Source organism: Trematomus bernacchii, unplaced genomic scaffold (genome assembly GCF_902827165.1).
Source record: "Trematomus bernacchii unplaced genomic scaffold, fTreBer1.1, whole genome shotgun sequence".
NCBI lineage: Eukaryota > Metazoa > Chordata > Actinopteri > Perciformes > Nototheniidae > Trematomus > Trematomus bernacchii.
In genome coordinates, this window is record NW_022987616.1 from 4,652,263 (window position 1) to 4,669,388 (window position 17,126).

At 41.6% G+C, this 17,126-nt stretch overlaps 1 protein-coding gene across 4 annotated transcripts in view; it reads left to right on the forward strand.

The window, feature by feature from the left end:
* relch (RAB11 binding and LisH domain, coiled-coil and HEAT repeat containing) overlaps positions 1 to 17,126 on the forward strand; it is a 32,400-nt gene that overhangs the window by 10,578 nt on the left and 4,696 nt on the right. For 2 of the 4 annotated variants that reach the window (XM_034132586.1, XM_034132588.1), the window contains 19 exons: positions 83 to 240; positions 1,226 to 1,301; positions 2,563 to 2,658; positions 6,612 to 6,724; positions 6,839 to 6,929; positions 7,466 to 7,537; positions 7,635 to 7,775; positions 8,017 to 8,181; positions 8,446 to 8,593; positions 8,671 to 8,827; positions 9,009 to 9,132; positions 9,358 to 9,406; positions 9,951 to 10,030; positions 10,471 to 10,577; positions 11,514 to 11,613; positions 13,080 to 13,162; positions 15,335 to 15,398; positions 15,503 to 15,641; positions 15,727 to 15,843. In XM_034132586.1, coding sequence (XP_033988477.1) covers positions 83 to 240; positions 1,226 to 1,301; positions 2,563 to 2,658; positions 6,612 to 6,724; positions 6,839 to 6,929; positions 7,466 to 7,537; positions 7,635 to 7,775; positions 8,017 to 8,181; positions 8,446 to 8,593; positions 8,671 to 8,827; positions 9,009 to 9,132; positions 9,358 to 9,406; positions 9,951 to 10,030; positions 10,471 to 10,577; positions 11,514 to 11,613; positions 13,080 to 13,162; positions 15,335 to 15,398; positions 15,503 to 15,641; positions 15,727 to 15,843 — 2,080 coding nt within the window. Of the gene's footprint in view, positions 1 to 82; positions 241 to 1,225; positions 1,302 to 2,562; positions 2,659 to 6,611; positions 6,725 to 6,838; positions 6,930 to 7,465; positions 7,538 to 7,634; positions 7,776 to 8,016; positions 8,182 to 8,445; positions 8,594 to 8,670; positions 8,828 to 9,008; positions 9,133 to 9,357; positions 9,407 to 9,950; positions 10,031 to 10,470; positions 10,578 to 11,513; positions 11,614 to 13,079; positions 13,163 to 13,739; positions 13,823 to 15,334; positions 15,399 to 15,502; positions 15,642 to 15,726; positions 15,844 to 17,126 lie in introns of those variants that run through there. The other 2 variants (XR_004556078.1, XM_034132587.1) reach the window with 2 other exon arrangements.

Consider the following 17,126-nt stretch of genomic DNA (forward strand, 5'->3'; position numbering starts at 1 on the left):
CTGTTCTTCTTGTGCGCTGAATAAAATCTTAGACCTCTACTGAATGTAATTGACCTATAACTGTATCTCATTTCACCCTCAGCCTCCTACAGATAACGGCCAGTATCTGGACATCCGAGGGGATTCAGTGCCTGAAACTAAACAGGACCCCCCATCTGCTCAGATCATTTCACAGCCCCCCACACAGTCCCACAGCAAGCTAAAGAGTCGACCCCCCGTCAAGTTTGACCAGCCTAACAGGTTAGTCCTGAAAAACCTGTTCCACCCATAAAGATTGATATTGATAAGCAATACATTCCTAAGACATTTCCTATGTTTTATTTATCTTTCTTGGTCCACAAACGTAATCCTTAGATATTTTCCTGTGAGGATTCTAAAACACAGAAAAGGATATTTAATATACTCAGTAGTACCTGTTACAGACACACAGCTCTTCTCTGTGTAGTTATGGAGTGTAACCACTAGATGGCGGTATTGATCAGCCTTTGATAAACAACTTGTGTGCCCTTTTGACTACAAATGGAATTTACTCAATTTATTCCAGTCCATTCATGTTTCCACAAATCCTTCCCAAATCTAATAAATGTGTTTTTTAATATTGAAATACTGAGAAGAATGTAAATTAAAGTTGAATTTAGGGCTTTGTAAGGGGTTTCATTTTTTAAATGAAAGGCCAAATGCAGGATCTTTGATTACAAACACTGATTTTAAATTGAGATATTATTAAGATGTTAAGGGTTAATGTCCCCAGAGCACATAGCAGGTCTTAATTTAAATTAAACTTTTGACTTGAGCTCATGTATAAACATTTCATTCTGCTGTCACACACATGCTGTAGTATATTTAGTAATCCCACATTTTGTGAATATGATCAATGGGATACTGTGTTTCCCGTTTATTCTTAACTCTAAATGTCCCTTTTATCAGATTTATGTACAGTTCCAAAATATGTGTGGCAAATACAGTTAGCCACAATGTGCTATTGTTACTCATGTATTGTCTTCTAGCCAAACTCCATCTATCTATAGATAAAACATTTTTATTGCACTGAATTTTACAGCGGGGACATGGGAGAGCGGCTGCCCTAAGCTCTCTGACAGGAAGTCCCAGTCCAATCCTAAATCATTCAGTGGTCAAGGCAACCGACAGAGTTTTTGTGGCGACACATATTAAGTGGTGTGTGTGGTGACTGTTTGCTGGTCTCTCGTTGTTTGTGGTGTCGCAGGAAGTTGTCCCCGGCCTTCCAGCAAGCCCTGCTCTCCTTCTGCAGAATGTGCACCGACAGTCGCCTGGGAGCAGAGGTTAGCACATATTTTTACTCACAAACTGTACATTATATTAAAGGTCCCCTATTATACTGTTTCTCTCAATATATCACAGGTCTCAGATATATACAAAACATGTCTCTGGAGTGTTTGTCTGAAACACCAAACAGATCATTGCAGCATTACCCATAATCCCCTCTGTTTCAGCCCTGTTTCCAAAGTGCTGATTCTCTGTCTGTTACTTTAGATGAAAATAAGGAGCCCCTCCCCACGCCCCTCTGAGAGATATTTGGTTAAAAAGAACACAATGGTGCTCTAGGAGGAGATTCAGGTGATAAGGTGTGGGGGGGGGTTACCTTGGTTGCTGATTGGCTAATGGTTACACAAGCCAAAAAATCGTTATGACATCATAAAGTGACCAAAATCTGATCAGCTCATTTTCAGACAGGTTTTTATATAAATGGATCAGGACAAAAAGAGAGAGAATCTTTGTTCCTGAAACTTTCAGAGTCTCTTTCCACAGAGGGGACACATGTTGATGAAGAAGAGACATGAAGAAGAGGGGACACATGTTGATGTAGAAGAGACATGAAGAAGAGGGGACACATGTTGATGTAGAAGAGACATGAAGAAGAGGGGACACATGTTGATGTAGAAGAGACATGAAGAAGAGGGGACACATGTTGATGTAGAAGAGACATGAAGAAGAGGGGACACATGTTGATGTAGAAGAGACATGAAGAAGAGGGGACACATGTTGATGTAGAAGAGACATGAAGAAGAGGGGACACATGTTGATGTAGAAGAGACATGAAGAAGAGGGGACACATGTTGATGTAGAAGAGACATGAAGAAGAGGGGACACATGTTGATGTAGAAGAGACATGAAGAAGAGGGGACACATGTTGATGTAGAAGAGACATGAAGAAGAGGGGACACATGTTGATGTAGAAGAGACATGAAGAAGAGGGGACACATGTTGATGTAGAAGAGACATGAAGAAGAGGGGACACATGTTGATGTAGAAGAGACATGAAGAAGAGGGGACACATGTTGATGTAGAAGAGACATGAAGAAGAGGGGACACATGTTGATGTAGAAGAGACATGAAGAAGAGGGGACACATGTTGATGTAGAAGAGACATGAAGAAGAGGGGACACATGTTGATGTAGAAGAGACATGAAGAAGAGGGGACACATGTTGATGTATAAAAGACATGAAAAAGTGGATTTTGCATAATAGGGGACCTTTAACATACTGTATAAATACAGTGCATAACGCCCCTCTCATTTCCAGGTGTCCCGTATAGCCGACAGCGAGGAGAGCGTGATGTTAATGCTCGGCCGCTGCCTCCCTCACATCGTCCCCAACGTCCTCCTCGCTAAACGAGAGGTAACCACACTTCTGCTGCTCCTCTTCTCCTCCTTCCAGCACCCCTTTCATTATTGTCATCATCACATCGTCTGCTCGCAGGATAATAGATACACACAGAGCAGCAGGGATGAGCATCTAGGGGAACACAGTCATCTACAGCTTGCAAATCTTCCACGTAGATGGGAAGCGATCCAAATCTTGACAACCTTTGCTGAAGGGGATAGACATAATTAATGAGGTTTTTTTTCTCTTGGCAATTTACCTATTTTCCAACCTGCTATTTTTTTAATATGGTTTCCTTAGAAAAAGCACCACCCTTTTCTTGGCTTGTGCCACAACGCTACCTGTAAAGGCTTGCAGGGATCTAATTGGTGTGATTGCTTAATATAAACGTACTAATGTCTTAAACCCTAGCACCTTTCCCCTTGTTTACCCCCATATCTAACTGTGTCTTCTGCCTGTAAGCTGTATATATATATATAAAGAGATAATCGAGACATTTGCAAATACCGGGCTGACTTGTGTCTATCTATTGATTTCACCGTCTTCTATGATGGCGTTTGTTTTCACCAGTGTCAACATCATTTCTCGCTCCTGTGCTGTTTTTGTCCCCCACTCACGTATGTTGCCTTCACTGGTTTTTATTTTGACTCTTCTCTTTTCGTCTCACTCATTCTCTCACTCTCATGCATGCCTCTCTTCTAGAGAATGGTTGCACATCTTTGCCAGGTGAGTCTTTCACGCACTCATCTGCATGGTTATCACATGACCTGTGGACCTTTTAATATGTAACTAACGCCCAGCTCCTGTTGGCTACAACTGCTGCCACTTTAGGGTCTAACTTGACAGAAGTATTACTTTTTTAATAATTTGTAGTAGCTGTGTAAACGACAGTATTCGTGCTATCTTTTAATGTCATAAACGGGAATATCAGAAGTTATTTATGGCCGATATATGATTAAATATGCAAATATGGCTTAAGGTATGCAGTTTTAGCCTTTGCAGAAGGTGGGTCATGAACTGTTTGTTTCTCAAACCCAGCGTGTGTTTACTCTGTCCTTTCCTGATTGGATCCCTGTGTGATTTATTTGCTGAACGTCTAAGTGGCTTGTTAGATTCTGGAGTGATGTGTAATTAATCTTATAACATCTTCTAGCAGCCAAACAAACTTAATTTGTGATGTTTATGGCTGAATGAAAAGGTGTTTTTTCTTTTCTTAATTCCATATGAGTTGTGACGTAAGTCCAAGTAACTTAATGTAAGCTTTTATTTACTTCCTAACTGTTGGGGAACATGTTTGCTTTTATTTTCACAATTTGAATATGAATTGCTTCTGAGGAGAGAAGGGAAGGAGATTTGAAAACAGATAAGCAATTAAAAAGTTATAATTAAGACGACTGTCTTCATAACTGCTTGCATGCAAAGTTCTTGTCTGTGTGTGTATTCATGTATACTTGTGTGTTAAAGAACAACATGGCGTGTTTTTAAAGAGGTAAGTCTTGTTGGAGTAGTTCTCAGTTAGGCTGCTTTGCATACCACCATTCATTTGTATGTTGTTGTACTCAACCTGACAGTTATGGAGAACCTAATCTCTTTGCAAAATCAAGATTAACTAGAAGAGTTGAACAGATCTTTGCCAGGTGGGTCTCCCTCCCCTAAAACAAATAATCTCACTCAATTGTCCCTCAAGGCCCCTTTGCAGTCAAGATAGTAGCAAAGATAAGACCAATTCATATAATTGTTCAACTTGTTTGTGCCTAACGTAACATATCGGGTATGTTATTAATCTGCCGGTGCTCCCGGTTAATGAGACAAAACTGTAGCTGCTGACACGCAACCGAACACAGTTTATTTTGCCTAGCAACAAAAACAAACTGGTGAGAGGATGACAAAGATTAATACACAACATTTTGGCCTCTGGCTCTGAGTGGTGTGGACTTTGTACTATATCCGTTAGATTCACCAACCATGACATTGCACACACACACACACACAGCTGCTCACACTTGCAACTTGAAGCTTTCTTACCACCACACACCTAGAGACACACCTTTGTCTGAATACGACACCCACTTAAGAACAAAAGGTGTTTGACTTGAAACGTTGGAATGATGCAAAGAAACTCTGCCTGCCACCTGGCTGTAATATCAGTCACTGTAAATCATTACACATTAAGTTTCTTTAATAACTGTGCTGTATTTTAATGCAATGTCCTTGTATTTTCTATTTCCTTTAGTGTAAAAGACTTATCTTTAGGTCATTTGCTACAGCACTATTTTCTTAATCCTTTTTTTAATAAACCTTTTATAAGCAGTGCCATAGGGAAGTGAGTAAATCTATGCTGCAACAATTAACTTCCTTTTTCTACCGGCCACATTAACTGTGATCTTTAACGAACTTCTGGCTAGACAAAGACACAGTGGCAGTTTTATCAGGGCTGTTACAAGACAAAAGATTAGAAGTTAAGTTAAATGACAGTGTTTGCAGTATGCCCTTTTTTTTTAATCTGATAAGCCAGTAGAAGGTCAGTATGGATTGAACACAAAAGTGAAGCGATCAAAAGCTTGGCGAGAATAAAATATATCCTTATATAATATCATAATACATAAGATATTGTAAGGTATAATAATACTGTCATGTAAGAACATCCACTTCAAGTGAATATCAGCCCTTTTTGGGGGGGATTCTCCTACTGATGTTAATCTCAGCAACCTACGCACTTCATTTGATTATGTGAATGTTTGCTTTATAAAGTAAGGGTTTGATAAGAGTTATTAAAGTGGAATGTACTACATTTGGATGCAGGTGCTTGCACATAGTGGTTTCTGGACATGAAACAGTAAAGTTGCTTTGCTCTCTGAAGTAATGCATCATACCCTCTTGGCCTCTGGGTCCTGGCGTCTCGCTGTCCACTCTACCTGCCCACAATATTTATCCAGGACCGGTCAGGAGTTGAACTCCTGAAGGACTCTTCACATCAGAAACACAGGAGTTCACACAGGAATAGAACAGGGCCAGTGTGTCTTTTTCAGATGAGCACTGAATTCCTCTATTTGTTTTATCAGGACAGAGCTGTTGGTATTTCCAAAGACAGGGCAGAATATTATTGAACGTGACAGTTACATTTCCCTGAATAGAGTTAATTTAAAGGTTGTTTCTTCTATTTGACGTTTGAACTGATTTTCAACCCCATTGATGTGTTCATGTCAACTCTTTAAATTACTCTCAGATACATAAATTCCACATTTTAACTTTTAAAAAGATGGCCAACATGGCACTGACTTCAGAGTTCAGTGTGGATGGAGTGACTCATCGCAGCCTATCTTTACCCAAGTGTCTGTCAGGTCCGTGTGTCCGTCCAGCGTTGGGGTTTTGCTCGTTCTTCCAGCGCTTGGCAGGAAAGTATGATATCTTCGTAGAAAAAAAACAGAGTTTGTTTGAAAAAACATATTTTTAACTCTGTGTGCACTCTCTAATTTGGGTGTGTGTAGCGGGAATTTAGAGCTGACCACAATTTGGCCATGGAGGCCCGGTTTCAAGGGCAGCTGAGCTCTGACTGGAAGGTCCGTAAACTCTGTCTGAACTCTGGGAGAGAGTTGTGTCGCTGAGAAGCCAGCTCAAAACGTGTGTGTCTGAATGCAGCTGTGTCTGGGTGTGTGCATGATCCTATAGTACGTGGCTTTGATTGTAACTGTGTGACTCCAAAGCCTAAAGGTATAACACCAACAAGGTATTGAAGGTAAGCATGGTTTCCCTGCAGTTGATTCCAAAGGTGACCCCCTGTGGTTCCTTCTCCTTGTTGCCTCTCCTTGTTGCCTCTCCCCTTTTCCCCTCATAGTTTTCCAGGCCTGCTTGACTGCCACAAACAATCCTTTCCCTGTGCGTTTTCAACTTCACTCCAACCTCCTTTTTGCAAAGTCATCTCAACTAATGCCACATCTCTCTTTTTCCCTTTCATTTCTTTTCTTCAGGAGTTGATCCCCCTCATCTTGTGTACCGCCTGCCTTCACCCAGAGCCTAAAGAGAGAGACCAGCTCCTACACATCCTCTTTAACCTGATCAAGAGACCAGATGATGAGCAGAGGTGTGTATCTGTACACAGAGTATTTATTACCTGACTCATACTCCTGTTATTCAGCCCCGAGAAAGAAAAGAAAAACTAGATTTTTATCAAATTTGTCTGTGTCTGTTTTTAAAGACAAATGATCTTGACGGGGTGTGTTGCGTTCGCGAGGCACGTTGGTCCCACGCGTGTCGAGGCTGAACTACTTCCTCAGTGCTGGGAACAGGTACAGTACACACAGTACACCTGTATTATTGAATATGCTGTCTTTTTTCTGCTATGGTATTACAAAGAGGGCTAGACTTACACGTTCTCTGTCCTATTACAACACAGACTTCAGTTCTGCGAAAATGCTTAAATGCTCTAAGGCAAAGATATTTCCTAGTACGATACATTAGAACCAAATCTCAGTTGTGGCTTGTACTGTTTTTATAAGCATACACTGTTGTTTTGATTATATATTCTGACAGGAAATCACTATTATTAGCTCCACGGTGTCCCTGACTTGTATGTGATAGCATTCTTGTTTTCATCACCACCTGTGTCACCTCATTTGACACATTGATGGCAACAACAGCTGCCAGAAGTCTGGGGGCTGAGAATCTGCTTAGAGGGCCCAATAGTGGTTTCCACAGGGTCAGCATGTTGATGAAACTCCAGTTGTTTCCATTCCACTGTGGCTGCCCTCCAGTCAACGTCTCCACTCCTTTCAACTTCTTTTCCTGAAGTACTTCTAACCTTATGTCCTCTCCACTTCTGCAGATAAATCACAAATATCCAGAGAGGAGATTGTTGGTGGCAGAGTCCTGCGGAGCCTTGGCACCATACCTGCCTGTAAGAACATATTGTGTATACATAATTAAAAGGAGATTTCACATTAGAGGAATAAAATATGAATCAATTCTGGGTCTCTTGCTTCGTGTCTCTGCAGAGGGAGATCCGTAGTTCCCTGGTTTTGTCCATGTTGCAGCAGATGCTCGCTGAGGATAAGGCAGACATGGTCAGAGAGGCTGTGGTCAAGAGTCTGGCTATCATCATGGGTTACATAGATGACCCTGACAAGTACTCCCAAGTATGTGTGTCGGATCATTTGTATCAATAATGACAAAAAAACACTAGTACAATTGCATTTTTTCTCTCTCTGTAAAAGGCTCATTGTGTGTGTCTCTCTGTCTCTCTCTCTCTCTCTCTCTCTCTCTCTCTCTCTCTCTCTCTCTCTCTCTCTCTCTCTCTCTCTCTCTCTCTCTCTCTGTCTCTCTCTCTCTCTGTCTCTGTCTCTGTCTCTCTCTTTTATTTATTTATTTTTCTTCCAGGGCTTTGAGCTGATGCTGCTGTCTCTCGGGGACCCCTCAGAGCGGGTGGTCAGTGCCGTCCACCAGGTCTTTATTCCTGCCTTCGCTGCCTGGACCACAGAGCTGGGCTCACTGCAAAATACACTAATCCCTTCTCTGTTGGCACGGATAGAGAAACTACTTATGGTAAGTGCCTTGCCTTCATAGAGAGCCTTTCTCACTCTTATAGTAAAAAGACATCCAAACAATGTGTAATAATTTGGAGGAAAGGGGTAAAAGTACGGCAATGATACAAAAACTAAATGTGTCTGAAACTGGAGAGATCTGCATTCTTAATATGTATATAAATGACTCTAGTTGAACACACTTTATAACTAACTTTTACCACACAAACAAGAGCACTTACTTACTCATTGCTCTGCTCACGTCTTTACCTCTGTCTTCCTGCAGCAAGGAGAGCATGGTCTGGATGAACACAAGTTGCACATGTACCTGTCGGCGCTGCAGTCTCTAATCCCTCCTCTGTTCGCCGTGGTCCTGCAGAACGCTCCCTTCACCAGCAGAGCACAACTCAACGGAGACATACCTGCAATAGAGGGTAAGACAACGACACAAGTCACTCGTAGAAGTTGTAGTACAGTTTCTGAGTTTCCTTTCTGGTCATGTGTCCTGCAGTGACCCGGTTTCCCAGGCCAGCTTCTCCCCTCCAGGATGTGGCTACCATCATTGGCAGCAGGGAGATGCTCAGTGCGCTGCTGCTGCTCTACGACTACCAGCTGGAGCAGGAGGGAACCACCGGGTGGGACAGCCTGCTCTGGGTGGTCAACCAACTGTAAGAGAAACACACACATAATACGTTCTTTAAAGCTTTGTTCAAAAAGTAAGGTTGACTTTTTTAAACTCTAAATCAACAATTGCTCAACAAACGTTTTGAATATATAGAAAAACAGCCCTAGTTTCACCAAATCATACACAAACATATCACACTCACACTGATTTCCATCCGTCTCCAGGCTTCCACAGCTCATAGAGATCGTGGGTCGCATCAACGTGTCTTCCCCGACCTGCGTACATGAGTTCTCTCGATTCTTCTGGAGGTTATGTCGCACCTTCGGCAAGATTTTCACCAACACTAAGGTAAAGCCATGTGACTAGCCAACATTAAACATTCTCGCAAGAGCAAAAAACTCAGCTACCACAACCCCTACGTTTTTTAAAGTTCGATCTCAGTTCACCTTTTCTCAACAACAAAAAAAACTACCCCCACATATAATTTAGTACTTACTGAATTCTGTAAGGCTTGCTGTGACATTGTACAAATATTCATGACATTTTGTTCACCCTGTACACGACAATTTTCAGGTCAAACCACAGTTCCAAGAGATCCTCCGACTATCTGAAGTTGATGTTGGTGAGTACAGATTAAACTTACACACACACACACACACACACACACACACACACACACACACACACGCACACGTTGTAAAATGTTCTCAGCTCTCTCTATAAAATGTTGTTAGGTGGAGTTGAGGCACAGACGCTGTTGATGTAAACAAACTATTTGTAGTCCTTTTTGGGTGTTCCCCTCGTTTCCTTTTTTTAATTCCGGACATGTTTCTGGAGTTATTATAAGAGGTGCTTGGTCTCAGCTGCCTGCCAAGCGATTTAACTTTGGTATTGTGGCCATTTATAAAATATGTGTTTTGTACTGGGTCCCAGTCTGTGTTTAGGTCACTGTGACTTTACATTTACAAGTGTCCTTTTCAGTAGATGTTTGTAAAACCACAACGATGTAATGGTCACCATATTACAAACCAAATGCCAGGCAAAAAGTAATTAACTGTACCTCATCTCTTCATGTCCTGTCATGTTGTAATGTACAGGAAAATGTCAATCTCTCAATTCTTAACATGTTTTTAACATATTTCATTCTGTTTTTATTCCTCTGTCAGATACTTCTTCAGCGAACGATATTCTCTGCAAAGCCACGGTCCCCATCTATGCCACTGGAGTTCTGACGTGTTATAATCAGGTAAATGAATAGCAGAACACAAATAAGAAGTAGCTTGGTCTTCTTAAAAAAAGTCAATACATCTATGATTTCCTCTATACTTATGGCCCCTATTCTTCTGTGTATGTTATGATATGAAGAGTGTGAACCACACTTATTGTTTCTCCTCATGAGGGAAAATCCGCTCCACACATCATGCCACAACATGTTTTTGTTTTGAACTTAGATTCACAAAACGATGCAGCACTTGCAAAACACTGTTGGCAAGTCAAGCTGTATTTTGATTTCCCTTTCAACACAATGCTTCAACAAAACATGTGTATGTTGAAAGTGACAAAACATGTCTGCTGTACCAACCTACTGATCTGCAGGAAGATGGACAGTTTGGACACATATTCAAATATTGATGTATTTTGTGCGTACATAATGTAATTGAAAAATATGTTCTTAATTCTGTACAGGATGAGGATCGCAAGTTGCTGGTGGGTTTCCTAGAGGATGTCATGACGACCCTGTCTCTGTCCCGTGCACCTCTGGACAGTTTAAAGGCCTCCTTTGTAGAGCTGGGGTGAGACACACACACACACACACACACACACACACACACACACACACACACACACACACACACACACACACACACACACACACACACACACACACACACACACACACACACACACACACACACACACACACACACACACACACACACACACACACACACACACACACACACACACACACACACACACACACACACACACACACACACACACACACACACACACACACACACACACACACACACACACACACACACACACACACACACACACCAACAATCAACAGTGGATTATCAGACTACATTCAGCAATTTTGAACCCATATCTTTTGTCATTTTCCAGTCCTTTTTTTACAATATAATGTAACTGTTACAAAAAATCCATAAAAAAATATCATCTGTGGAAGCCGTAGTACTGTAAAAAGCACGACCAATCATTTTAGCCGGCCCGGCTAAAATAACTGGATGGCCTACCTGCCTGTCAGCCTTCCATCTGTGCACAAACTTATCTCGTGCCTTCATTGGTCATGTGCGCGTTCGTGTGTGTTGGAGGAGGGGCTCTGTGAGGAAGTGGCAGATTTTCTCCGGTTGTGTATTTTCAAATTCTAGCGATCTCGAGCCGGTTTCTCAAACGTACCTACCCCACCTTTAAGTATAGCTGAACTATGCAAGCAGAGAAAGCTTTCAAAGGAAAATCAATTAAATGAAAAACTATTACAGGTGTTTACAAGCAGTGATTGAATAGGTTGTATTTTTATTTCATATCTTTCTTATCACAGTATATGAAATGACTCTCCTTGAAACACGCTTTCTCATGTGTAGTCACAATTATTTGCAGTTTTGCTGGTCTCAAAATAATCTCAAACATTTTGGAAAGTCAGTTATTGTTTGACAGCTGCCCCAATAATAACCAGTATTTATGTTATGCTCTCTTTTCAGCGCCAACCCAGTGTACCATGAGCTGCTGCTCACTGTGCTGTGGTACGGGGTGGTGCACACCTCTGCACTGGTGCGCTGTACTGCAGCACGGATGTTTGAGGTAGGAAAAACACACACAAATACACACAGATAGTGTATTGAACAAGCACAGATTGTTTACAAAAATACTACCTTAAAAATGTGTCATTGTTGAACAGTTTCTCTTTCTTTTTGAATTTTAGCAAGCCATACAAGTAAATGACTCTTCTATAAAGTGTATAACACAACATGGCTGCACAATTATGGATATCATTGTCATTTACATATTGTTTTGCATATTGTGATTATCTTGTTAAAGCATATTGATGTTATGAGTACATTTGAATATAATTATACATGCTGTATTATTGAGCTAAAATATCAGTCATACACAATTGTGCAATACTATATCATTGATGCTATGTTGAAGTTTATCTATTTGCTGTACATGTGCCAGCTCTGCTTGCTGTTGCTGCTGTTTGACATGCATTGTATATTTACTCTGTCTTAAGAGTAAACACAACTGTAACTTATAAGTGCCCGGTTCAAACTGCTTTACTAGACCCTCGCAGAGTTAACATCAGACCGCTCACTGTGCACGGCTCTCAGAACGCACTACATAAATATCTGCTGCATGTCAGCGAGAGGCCAAAGTCAGCAACCTGAAAGTATAATCAAAAGAGTCCAAGGCCTGTTTCTTTTCAGTGTTGTTGGAAAGTATAATTTAATCAGAAATGTTTTTCTCATGAATCTATTTTTCTTACTTATTAGTATTTCAGATCTGTTGAAATATAAAACTACTGTTATGTTTCAAGAGAGCATTTTTGTGCTTGCCAGGTTGCCAAGGCAAAAGTCCTGTCCTAAACACCCAAAAGAAACCACCGTCCTTTGAGATCCGTGCACACTGCAGGTCACATATTGGGCAGAGGGTCTAGGTATAGCAGTAGAGCCGGGCCTATGTTGATCTAAAGTTTGGGGAGGAGGAGGTTTAGGCTGTATTCATGTCCCCCCTGTTTTGTGGAGTACTTTCCCAACACCCCCCACTTTCACCTCTCCATAGTGACTAGCTGTCCACCCTTGCAGAGGGTTGTAATGTGGTCCTCTTTCACAGATCCCAGATCAGATTTGTCAACTATTTGATCAATTAAAAGCTGAAATGAATGCTAATCTGACCTGGAGTCTGTGCAAAGAGCCCACAGCTTTATGCTCACCATACTGTTAAAGTATTTGTGCAGTTTAGCTATGTTGGCTTCACATTCCTTCTGCATACATGCGTGTGCATGTGTGTGTGTTTGTTTGCGTGTGTGTGTGATTGTGTACTCATTTGCTTGATACATACATGCAGTGCCGTTCCGTGCCTTGCAGCTATGGTTTTGTCATTGTATATCACTTTCTTCCTATCTTTTTGTTTTTTCTTTATCCCTCCCCCCTTTTTTTTTTTTGCTTCTTTGTTTTTATCTCTCTATCTATTGGCGGTGTTGCTCGCTCTTGTCCCAATGCCCCGCCCACCTCTGTGACATCACGGCTGGCTCTGTCCAATCCGATCAGCTGCTGGTGAAGGGGGTGAATGAGACGCTGGTAGCTCAGAGAGTGGTGCCGGCTCTCATCACACTGTCCTCCGACCCTGAAATGTAAGTGGAACGACAACAACAATAAACCGCGCCGCGTCTCTCCTCTCCCCCCTTCTCTTTGCCGCTTGAGAACCATCACACTGAAACAAGTCTGTACCTGCCAGGAGCAAACTCAGCACAAAACTATTTCCCAAGACTCTTAACTACATCGATATCTAATTTAACCCATTTCATTTTTAATAACATTCTCCTTCCTAAGGCGTTGTTTGCTCCTGTGCAGGTTTAGGCTGGCCATGTGTTGGTTCATCAGCATGACCAATGTTAACTGCATGTACGCACTAACCCACGCCAGCTCTTCATCGGTCTGCAACACTAACTAGTCCATTATTGTGCCTGCATGCAGCAATAGCACCGTGCCTGCTCCTCTTCCTCCCCTCCCTCACCGTGAAAGCAGAGCCTCTCCTCCTGACCGACCGTCAGCTAGTGGTCGGTTCTCCTCACCCCATCAGTTTTATCCTGTCACTCTATTTTCCTTTCCTCTGTTATCCATACCATCTCCTCTGTCTCCACCTCTTTCCTTCACCCCTCCCTCCCTCCCTCCTCCCCTCTCTCATCCTGCTGTGTGGTGGGTTTGCAGTTGGTTCTCCGAGGCATGAGTGAAGCATTAGTAGATCGCCGTGCGGCTCCGGCCCTTATTACTCTGTGCAGTGGGCCTGAATTGTGAGTCAAACGACACAAAAAAACCTCTCTGTAAACATTGTCATTTTGTGGGCTGCATCCTTACAGTGTTAACCCGTGTCAGTCTTCCTGGAAATGTGTCTGGCTGAGCTTGAATGAGCATTACAAATATGTGAGCATGTGACACCAAAAGCCTTTACTACATCTGAAGTGTATCAGCTCCTTTCACCACAAACATTCAGTGGAAGAGGAAGTTAAAGCCTGGAGTCATTTGCCTCTCTTCCTTTATCCTCTGATGTGAAGCCACACTGATTGGCTAAACAGCTTAAAGTTAAATGAACACTCATCTAGTTTAATCTTCTCTCCTTTCATTACAGTCAAAACATGCCATGCTTTTAAAAAGCCATTTAGCTCTCCTATAAGCAAGATAACTGCATCCAGTTTGTGATTAGACAAGATGATTAAATTTGTGGCAACACTGTTGGAATGCAGCCCTTTGCATCTCATTATTCTCTTTATTGAAAACCACATGCTATTGGGGACACACCAGACCCCAGATTCAACACGTATTGTTTCTATATGTCTGGCATGATATCCTTTACTTACTTCAGCAGATAACCGAGTCTATAGAAATGTCTGAAGTACCTTTTGGTCTGTCCTGCTCCTACTGACATTGGAATGATTATCTAACATCACCCTAACAGCACCCCAATAATCTTGCTTATTTAATATAATCATCACATTTTGTCAGATATTTGACTATGCATTATGTTTTATGAATGAAATGTAATGATCCCCTTAAAAAAAAAGACCCATTATATTTCTTGTTAAGCTTAGTTTAAGAATGCTGTGATGAATATTCCTTATTGATGTAATCTAGTGTTCAATTTAGATCTGGGTTAAAATATAAATAGCTAGTTTGGTCTAATCAGAATGCACCAATACATTTCAATATAATAACTGATCTACTTAAATCAGGAGTTACCAGATGATCATCATTGCAACTATCCAGTCAAATATAAACTTGAACATCAGAGAGGTTAGCTGTAAAACTGGCAGTCCACTGTCTGAGGAACCACCTCAGTCTTCACTGCGGTAACTGACATGTCATTACTATGTAATCACTATATTTGGATAAAACCGAGAACATGTGTTCGCTAAAATAGTCCTACCTCTTTGTGGTTTAGAGTAAATGCTTACTCAGCATTGTAATTACAGATGTGCAAAAAATACATAATTCTAGTTAAGTTTGTCTCAGTAGCAGTATTGGATTTTGTTGTGGTCACTTGTTTATTTGGATAACAAACTGGAGATCAATAAGCACATGTGTAACTCCACTGAGGGATTTAGTCAGCTTAAATAGAAAGTCAAAGAGAAAATGAAATGATGATAGTTTACATGAACATGGCCCAGAAAACTAAATCGGGTAAACGGATAATATTGTATTATAACTTAGCTTAAAGACACACTAATGGGAAACTGAAGAATAGCTTAAATATTGATGCTTAGACTGTGATTGGTCAAACCCGTGTCTTGCTCTCCTGCTGCTTTTAGCTCAGTGAGGATATCCACTATCCCTGCCTTTGGGACCATCATGGAGACGGTCACACAGAAAGAGGTAGGAAGAAGTGCACACGTGTCTATTATACTGACTTATTACTAATACATACAAATAATCACTATAAAGCATGTATTAAACAAACTTTCTGTGTGTGTGTTTAGCTGCTGGAGCGTGTCAAAATGCAGCTGGCGTCCTTCCTGGAAGACCCTCAGTACCAGGACCAGCACTCTCTGCACATAGAGATCATCCGGACCTTTGGAAGAGTCGGTCCTAACGCAGAGCCACGCTTCAGAGATGAGTGTATGTGAAGGACATTTCAATAGTGTATTTCTTATTTAGTTATCTTTGACTGCTTCTTATGTACTAATTATTTGTCTTCCTCTAGTCGTGTTGCCACATCTTCACAAGCTGGCGTTGGCTAACAACAGCCAGACGACGGAGATAAAGAGGATCGACGTCGCCACGCAGCTGTTTGAGGCCTACAGCGCCCTCTCCTGCTGCTGTATCCTTTTCAATCAAACTCAATCATCTGTGAAAGCTGGGCCAATACACTGGTCAGCATGGGTTGAGCTTCGTTAGGGGGACTTTAATTTGTAGTCATAAAACTAGCAATATACTGATCAGTTATGCGTAATATTAAAATTGAAAAAAGGCAGAGTACGAAGGCCATTTTGCTACACGTTTTTACGGATAAGCGCAAGTCTAAATTAGACATCCATCTTTTAGCTTTTGCTGCTAAGCAACTTCTTTGGATGTATAAAACCTCTTAAAGCCCACATGGTCTTTTTATGCAAGTCAAATAGGCCTGTTGCCGGCAGTTAGAGTAGTTTTAAGAGGATAAAAAGAGGTTTTATGTCAGTATGCCATTTGTCGTAAAGCAAGCATTGTAGCGAGAGTGGATGACGTTCATGCTCATGTGTACGATATTCATACTGGTCTAAATGTTATTTGTTATCGTGTTTCCTGTCTTTGCTAAGCAGGAGTTTTGTGCTTAAGGAATTAAAGTCCCCTATAATTGCTTTCCCAAATATACTGCTTTTGATAACCCTGTTGAGGGGGAAACTATGCAGTTCCAAGAGTTCAGCTCACACATACTTTTTTATATCTACTGTATGTATTTCCAAATGATTTACAAGAAGTCTGTGTCAAGGCTGGCTGGAGTTCAGGGTTAGCTGTCGTAGCAGTGAGTCAGTGGGACGGCCGTTAGAACAACTGGTTAGAGGTGCTCCTGAATGCCTCTAGCTGTGTGGTGCGTATCAGCGCGGCCCCTCCATTCAGAGTGTGGTTCAGTGTGTGTGTTGGCAGAGCTTGCCTGTCATTTGGCAGGAGGAGAAAGGGAAAATAAGCTGCCTCCATTTTTGGGGCTGAGGTAATTACAGGCTTGGTTAAGCAAAGGAAAGGATGAGAGAGGGAGAAGGAGCGTGAGAGGAGGAAACTGAACATCAACTCCAATTCTTAGAAACAGTTCCCAGGATAAGACTCACGTTTACATTACCTCTGTCTCTGTCCTGCTGATTGTTTCTCCTTCTTGCTATTACTGCTTTCTCACAGTCTTTTTTTCCTCTCTCTACTCTACTCCAGCAACCCCACCCCTCACACACACACACACACACACACACACACTCACACTCGGAGGAGAGCTGGGCTGAGGTTCATTCCTGTGGATCTTTGTCAAGCAGTGATTTCACAGTGCAGTAGTGTCCAGGAGGTATAGCCCTAACCTCAGAGGCTTTACCTCCCACTGCACTCCTTTCTCATGTAATCAGTGCAAAACCCTCTGAAACT